General features: G+C 32.3%; 1 protein-coding gene across 1 annotated transcript; it reads right to left on the bottom strand.

Moving 5' to 3' along the window:
• Positions 1-5,512: 5,512 nt before the first annotated feature.
• On the bottom strand, positions 5,513-7,660 carry LOC107186339 (U4/U6 small nuclear ribonucleoprotein Prp31). Its single transcript, XM_015574181.1, has 8 exons — positions 7,487-7,660; positions 7,216-7,413; positions 6,928-7,132; positions 6,667-6,836; positions 6,424-6,581; positions 6,041-6,331; positions 5,742-5,966; positions 5,513-5,633 (listed from the first exon to the last, which is right to left on the bottom strand). Exons 1-8 carry the CDS (start codon positions 7,602-7,604, stop codon positions 5,532-5,534), a joined length of 1,467 nt encoding a protein of 488 aa, XP_015429667.1. The 5' UTR covers positions 7,605-7,660; the 3' UTR covers positions 5,513-5,531.
• Positions 7,661-8,523: the final 863 nt, after the last annotated feature.

Genomic DNA, 8,523 nt, shown 5'->3' with positions numbered 1-8,523 from the left:
GGTACGGTTAGTGTTAAGATGAAATACGAATCGGTGAAATTAGTCGTGACAAATAGACTGCGCGTGGTTATGTAAATTTCAGTTTCTGTAAGCAAAATGTCAAGCAACAAGTGTCAAACAGAAATCTATTTTCTATATATAAAATTTTAATAAATTCAAGGTAACAGAACATTTTTTTGAAATTTACCTGTAATACCTATTAAGGGGTCTTGCCATTGTGAAGCCCTGAAAAATTGTCTAATGAAAAAATTTGTTATCGAAACTTTTAATAGTTTTTAAATATATATATCTTTATTTACATTGAAAATTTCGTTCACTGAAAGAAGAAGCCACTAAATGACAATTTTTCATGGTTTCACAGTGGCAAGACCACTTAAATTAATCTTCTCCTTAAAATAAGTCATGTGTTATTGCTGATTTTTTAAATCTGAAATCTTACAATAATATTCATTTATTTGTATAGTTATTTATAATTATCACTGCCTGAATCAGTTTTTCTGACTTTTTCGGTATGTCGTTTTTTCGAACAAAATTTTGACACTTTGATTCAAAAAGTTCACTTTTTACAAGCAAATGACCCTTTACTTATGATAAGTAAGATATAAATTAAAATATCGAAGAAACCTACGTAGGACGATGGACAACTTAGATTCATTTAACCCCTTACCTTACGATTGTTTTAACGACTGTACGCTCAAAAATTACTTTACCGTTAATAATTTCCCAGATACGAAAGGAATTTTATTCTTAGGGCAAGTGTAACATTTACTCTAAATCTTAAATATTAATACCAATGAAACAGAATTTCACTTCGACTCACAGAAAATGAATAGTATACATGTTTATTAAATCCAGTTTGAAATCGTCATCCCGTGTCTGACTCGTTGTTATAAGGCAAGGGGTTAATATTACATTATTTAAATCCTGTTTATCTCATCAGAAATAACGTAACAAGGTATACTCTCGATCGCCATATTTGTTTTTAAAGAAAATTTGAAAACCAAATTTGCATCTACTATTCATAAATATCCCTGTTTTTGTTGTAACATTTCGATAGAAAACAGCGTTTTTGTCACTTAGAATCAAATTCTCAAAAACATAATATTTTTTGCAGGCATCAAAGTGTTCAAACCTGTTAAATAAAACTTTTGGATTTCCACTTACGTAAAAATTGTATTGATTAAAAAAGTGGCCAGGAAAACGTCAGGCTTTTTACGACGAAAAGTGGCTATCCCATCGCTTTCTCGCATAATGTTGCAGAATTACGAATTACCGACGCGAGAAAGTATTCACATAATTAAGAAAGCATCAGTTACGTCATCACATGTTAGACATTTACTTTAGAAAAGAGAGCATAACACGTGTCTTGTGTAGTTCAAGTTTTACCATTTCTATAAAATCATGTAATATGAATAGAAAGAAAAAAAAGAACAATTATAGGCCAACTAATTGTAAGACCTGGTCACTCTGAAATTACACATGGAATACTTAATAAAAAATAACAGAATCACCTTACTGTCACGAACATGTATTAACCAATCATCTTCTGTTTAATCGCAGAACATTCGAATCAGAAAAACGAAAACATAACATAAAACTCTATGGTTGATTCTTTATTTTCCTATCCGTTTATGTGTTATTTTTCACTTTAACGTCAGACGATTACATCTCTATGTTGCTACTCACGATATCAAAGCCTGCACTTCTTCCTATTAATTAACAATCTCTCTCTGCACAGGTTGCGTCTACTAATTATGGTAAGATATACCTACTTTGCTTAAATTATTCGTAAACAAAAGCTTTTTTGCCGATAAGTGAAGATTCCACGCAAGTAATGAAAGCATCATGGTTCCGATGCTACTTCTGGTATATGTTATCCAGACGAATAGTTTATATTTGTGGCGATTGAAGTCATAAACAGCTATCAGATTGGATAAAATAAGAGAGAAACTACAACTGAATTTGTCCTTACCACTAGAATTACCCCCAGATAACACGTGACGCCTTAAAAACGCCTATTTTACGGCTGTTTTAGGTATAAGGCGTCTTTAAGCAATCTAGCATACTAAATTAAATTGTGCAATATTGTAATATACATAATATTTAATACAATTTAGTATAATACGGTATAATATAAAATATATTAGAGCATAGTAAATTAAAGGTCAACAAAAATTCCGCCAAAGCACTATTATAATATTGATAATTCTAAAATAAGAAATCTGTAATCCGTTATTTTGACGGGTTTGGTAGTTCTACTGTTAATAATTTCGATAATGTTATACATTAATAGGGTAAGGAGTCCAAATTTCGTCCCCCCTAAGGTTTTTTGGTTCTTGTTCTGAAACTAATCTGCATTATAGTCTGAAGAAAATTGTATAGTCACTTTAAAATCTTAATTATTACGAAACCCTGTTATCACTTTTGCATAAAAATTCATACAAACTAAACTAAAAATAGAAATACGAAGAGATGCATTTTTCACTTTTCAAAAAAAATGTTCCCAATTTTAAAAAAATTTGAGAAAAATGAGGATCACATTGGGTCGTCGTAGTGATAACTTCAATTAATTTTCATATGCCCAATTTTGAAGTCTCCATATTTTTTAACATTTATCCATAAAGAGGGTAAATAGAACTATATCTTCATTTTTTTTCAAATTTTTAAATAGTGCCCCACTATTATAACATTGCATTTCTTTGAAACAATTGCAAAATAGATGGTAAAAAAATACCTTTTTTAACTGAAATAATTTTTATTAGGTACTCTTATGTCTCCACTGTAAGCACCCACAAAGTTAATTTTGATCTGTTTGTTAGTTCAACAGTTATAATTTATTGAAAAACCGTAGTCACTATATTTCAAACAGATATAAAATCAACAATGTTTTAAATTTTCAAAAATCCCTCGAGATACATTTATACATCATTAAAGACTGCAACATATCCAAATGTCAACAAAATCTGAAATGTTGCTCCAAACAGTGTTCGATTTCGCGTGGAATGGTCCTAAAGTAAGTTTTAACTAAATTAACCGATCGATGTCACTTCTCCGGGTATGCATAAACTATTAGGACTCGCAGCTTATCAAATTAGGTCCCAGCTTGAAGCCTTGTAATTAGGTCTTTACAAGCGTGCGCACGAGAATATTGGCCCTTTCGAAGTATTATCACCAAGATATGATTTTTTGTCCCTTTCTTGCCATTAATCAAAGCTGTTTGGTTATCTCTTTTATTTTTAAAACTTTCTTAGATAATGATAGAATAGAGCTAGCACAAATTTAAGATTAATAGATAGTCTATATGTATACAGTGTCGATCGTTATTATTGGTGAACGAATAAACTATTAAAGGGAACAATTTTGCACGATAAAATAGATAACTACTCATTATGTAGTTTCGACAACTGCACTCCCGTTTTCACAAAACTCCCTCAAACACATTATATTATTAAATTAATAGTTTGCTAATTTATAAACTATATTAATGTTAATACATCAATTAATTTTTATAATTGTTTATTTACGTTTACAATTCTTGTGATATTTGCAATGCGTAACTGCTTATATCCTTTGCCTGGCTTTATTGTTATATTTATCACGAAATGTACCCTATATAAAAAATTTTAACAAAATCATTATTGGGTCATTCCACGAGAAATCGGACACTTTTTGGAGTAACATTTCAGATTTTGTCGACACGAGGATATGTTGTAGTCTTTAGTGATACATAAACGTATCTCGGAAAATGTTTGAAAATTTTAAAAATTATTGATTTTACAGCTGTTTGAATTATAGTGTTATATTAAAATTTTCAAAAATCATTCGAAATACGTTTATACAATACCAGTAAAGACTACGACATATCAAAGTGTCAACAAAATTCGAAATGTTGCTCCAAAAGGTGTTCAATTTCACTTGGAATGATCCTATTACAGCCGACGTTAATGTTTTTAGATACATGTTATTCTTCCTAATTTTTCTACATTTTACAAACCCTATTAGTGAACAGAAGAATGTACAATGTACGAATAACATCACCTGCTTGTTCAAGTGGTCATCACTGTGAAAGGAACTTTTGAATATACTAGTACTTATCAATTTATTAACTCCAAAATGCAACGAAACATGGAAAATATAGTAAAAATGTATCAAATTAAGAAAAACGTTAAATACTTTTTGAAATTGTACTAACTTCGGCAGTCTTCTATTCATAATGGTGGTTACTCGAAATTTTTATAAAAAATAACACGAACCTGATACATGTAAAAAAGAGGGGGGAGGCACTCACCAGCAGATTTTAAACACTGAACATACTCCAGAAACACCATGGACCAATCGTCCTTTAAATTTTTAGAATTCGCCATGGTTGATCGTCAAGACCTGTTTCTTCGCCACAGAATCCTCGAATGGGTCCCCAGTACACAAACGAAAATTTCCACTTTGTCAATGCAATGCTGTACTTAATTTTTCGTGTCACAGCCGGAACACAACCACATTTCCCGCGTAAGGTTGAACGGAACGCCCGGTCGACAGAAAACTCACGCGATAAACGAAAACACAACAACATAAGCGGCAACGTTTTCCTTGTGTGGAGATGAGAGACGAAGTCAGAACACAAACGAGCACTCAAAGCAGTCAACGATTACCCAGTTCTGGTTTGCTGTTCTCACCCTGTCCTTCTCTTTTACCATTACAACACCGCTACTCGCTCTGTCACGGGGCTCACATATGTACGGGTATCCTTGTTTCTCTACTTTCGTTACACGTCAACGTCCCTTTTCATTCTAGTCACCGGTCTTTCGCACTGTTTATTTTTACGATTGGTTTACCGCGAGGTCGTCTATCTCAACTCTATTTGCACGTATTGGGTTAACTTACACCCAGTTGTTTCATTTAAGTCCTTCCTCTAGTAAATGTATTTGACGTTATAAATGATGATTTATTTAGATTTATATTAAACTTCGAATGGTACACATTATTACGATTATTATTATATATTTATTATTATTGAAATAAAAGCGTTATTGATACGGACCCTCGACAACCGGCTGTAAGAATTTAAATTTCTTACAACGTACACACGAGCAACGTTACCAGGAGTAGACAAGAGATGGCCCTGTAGGGACAAAGTGACGTATTGGGAGTAGTAGAGGGGGTATATTTGTGTGGGGCATACGCCGCGCTTTCATTGGTGTAGTTACGTAGCATGGTGTACAGTCGTATTATTGTATGTATATAACTCTGTGACGTCACGTTGTCCCTACCGGTAGGTAATTTTTCATTTTTTCTAATAAAAAGAAATCCTCACATAACCATTGGTATCTAACTTATGATATTGTAAAAATAAAGGTGTAAAGAAAAATTAATTCGTTTGTTCATTTTCAATATTTTAATAGTACAAAATTCACATTATTTATTTAGATTTGTTTCATATATAAATAAACGAACCACGTTTATTATAGTAAGTAAATACAACATTAAAGGTTTAATTAAAAGGTATGAAATAGTGCTTCTTCTTTGTAATTTGCATTTTACTTTTTTACTTTCAAGAAACCTGCTGTGTTCGAGAAATATTTCGCGTTGGCTTCATTTACTTTCTTTTCTGCCGCTTGCGGATTTACAATTTCCAAGCCCTATAAAAGAAACATATGTATACTTAAATTGTATAAGACTAGATTGTCATGAGCATCACTTTTTTTTCAAACTTTCATACACTATGCATAAAATTATTCATATAGTACCTGCAGTGGCGTGAATGCAACACTGGATGCTGTACCAGAAACTTGTTTCTTAACTGTCGTACTTCCACCCCACTGTTGTTGTTTCTGTAAATTTTTCTGAAGTGTTTTTGATATCCGTACTTTTGTTTTTTCATCAATTTGAGGTAATCTAATACGGCCAGTTCCTGCTTTACCAATTGTTCCACGCGTATAACCAAGATCTTCTTGATAAGCATCGTTTTCAATCTAAGAGCATATACAGAAAAACTGTAACAGTGTTAATTGCCTAATGATGCAAAATATAAAAATGTAAAACTTACATCAGCGAAATTCATTCTATTCGCATGTTTTCTAAATTCCGTAATGGCATAACGTTCTTTCATTTTTCTGACACGTTTACCACCGCGCTTCTTTCGGCCTGGGTCAATAGGCTTTGGTAAAGGTTTCACAAATTTTACAGGCGGAGGTTCTTGAAGCTTATCCAGCTTCTTTTCAATTTCCTCACGAAACATTTGACCAATGTGACCATCTGTACTTTCATGACAAGCATCAACACGAGCAGCTAACATACTCTTAGCTGCTACAAGTCTTGCTGCTTTTCGTCTTAAATCCTAGAAAGGTATAAGAAATCACGAAACAATATTGCGTTTAAAACTATATATGTAAATGATGTTTATATAAGTATCATTATGCAACTACTCACAGGCGGCGTATCTTGTACTATATCAGAGTAATATATGAAACCAGTATGAGGAAGTGTCGCCACTTGTGAAAACCCAGATAATGTTGCTTTTTGCGATCCCAAAACTAGAATATTACAAGCTGGCATTTTTGATAATTTAGTTAGACCTCCTGCGACACCTACACATAAAAGTAGAATGTATAATAGTTCAAATATAAGACATTTAAGAGTTTTCATTCGAAATCAAAGTGCGTTAAAGTTTACCCATAATTTTTGCTGCTGTGGATGCACCGACTATCACGGACAGGTTTGGTGCAATAAATGCCATTCTACTTTCTACATATTCAAATATTTTTAATTTACAATTATTCAATTCTACTGCCATATCGCAAGCTTCACAGATAGCTTCCTTTTCTTGTTCTGTTAGTAGCTGTCTGTACATACAATGATTTTGTGCTTAAAAAATAATGGACCCAATATACATACGTAATTTGTAAATGATATGATTATAAAACAACATAGTACCCTTGAGTTGTTGATGCAGTAACGGAAACTACCATAATTGTCGCCTGAGTAAGAAATTGCTGTAATGTTTCATTGTTCTTTGCTCTGTCTAAATCATTTCCTAATTCTCTAACAGTCATTACGTATTCCAAGGGACCAACGACTAAAGACTCTAGTTCTGGAAATCTTTTAGAATATTTATCCCTTGTGAATCTATGTATTGTAGCTGAAAAAATATCATTTATATCATATACATATAGCTAAAAAAGCATTATGTGACTATTTGAAATTCATAATATCAAAATATACCGATTTCATCATCAATATCCACAGCCATGTTATTGGCTTCCACAATAAGCTGATATTCTGGATCTGACTCAACGGGTCCAATAATATCTACAGACCTCCTAAAAACTTTACTGTATTTTTCGATATGAGACATTACTTTTCGCAATAGTTCCGAGTCACGCAATTTTGCTAATTCCCTCACAGAAGCCACCTTTATTTCTGAAATCGATGTAAAACGTAATTAAAAGAAGCTTTCACATTATTTACATTGACGATCGTTAAGGTTAATTACCTTCCTCGATAGTTTTTGAAACCGAAGCCGGAATGAAATCCGGCTCCGGTTCTTCCATAGCTTCGTCAGAGTCATCATTTTCTTCTAGATCCGCTAAAAGTTCGTCCGCTAACGACATGGAGCCTTTATAAATGAAATTCTAGAAATATATAAATACACTTCCAACCTCTTTTATTTGACAACTTCCAGCATCTACATCAGCGTCATCTGTACAAATGCATCGAGTACGGAACCTAGTATCACAAACGAGATATAGAGTTATACCATCGACTAGGTATAAAATAGTCCTATCATCCAATGCTTTTTTCTGTCCCACGTTCATAGGGCTACGTAGCCCTGCTACCATTTTAGTGTCAATATCCGACGTTACCGATAAAGCATGAATTCTGAGTATTATTAGCACAAATGAAGTGTTATATATTCCATTCATATTACGTGTATCTATATGTTTTCACGAAAATAAAAATATCCGATGCTTCAGTTTAAGGATAAATATGACAATCATGAAACATGAAACGGAAAAGTATATATTTTTTCACTTAACTACAAGACAATTTATTCTAAATGCATCGTTAATGGACATTTTTATTAATGTTACTGTTTACATGTTCTTGTTTTATTCGTTTTTATATCTTGCCTTACATTTGTATATTTGTAACAGATAAATTCAGAATAGATGTAGTTTCATAAATAGTTTATCAAATCTACATGTGGGAAAATATATACACCGCTTTCATTAACATCTACATATTTATAATTTATATGGGAGTGTGAATAGTTTTACTGCCTATTGTAAGAATTTTAATACGCACGAACAATTACTTTCTGGCAATTGGTAAATTTTTACATATGAATTTACATACACGTTATTTACTTCCAAAAATTTTATTTATTGCGAGTAACTAAATAATGAACGTATGTTAATATTCAGCTACGTGTCTCAAATTAAGTGAAATACAGAAGTTTTATTTTCTTGAAAATTAGTGTCAAAGAATGCAGCAACTGGTCAGATTAGTTTCGTAAATAAATCGAAACCC

This window comes from Dufourea novaeangliae, unplaced genomic scaffold (genome assembly GCF_001272555.1).
Source record: "Dufourea novaeangliae isolate 0120121106 unplaced genomic scaffold, ASM127255v1 scaffold85, whole genome shotgun sequence".
Classification (NCBI taxonomy): Eukaryota; Metazoa; Arthropoda; class Insecta; order Hymenoptera; family Halictidae; genus Dufourea; species Dufourea novaeangliae.
The sequence above is the reverse complement of the archived record's forward strand: the minus strand, read 5'-3'. Positions and strand labels throughout refer to the sequence as shown.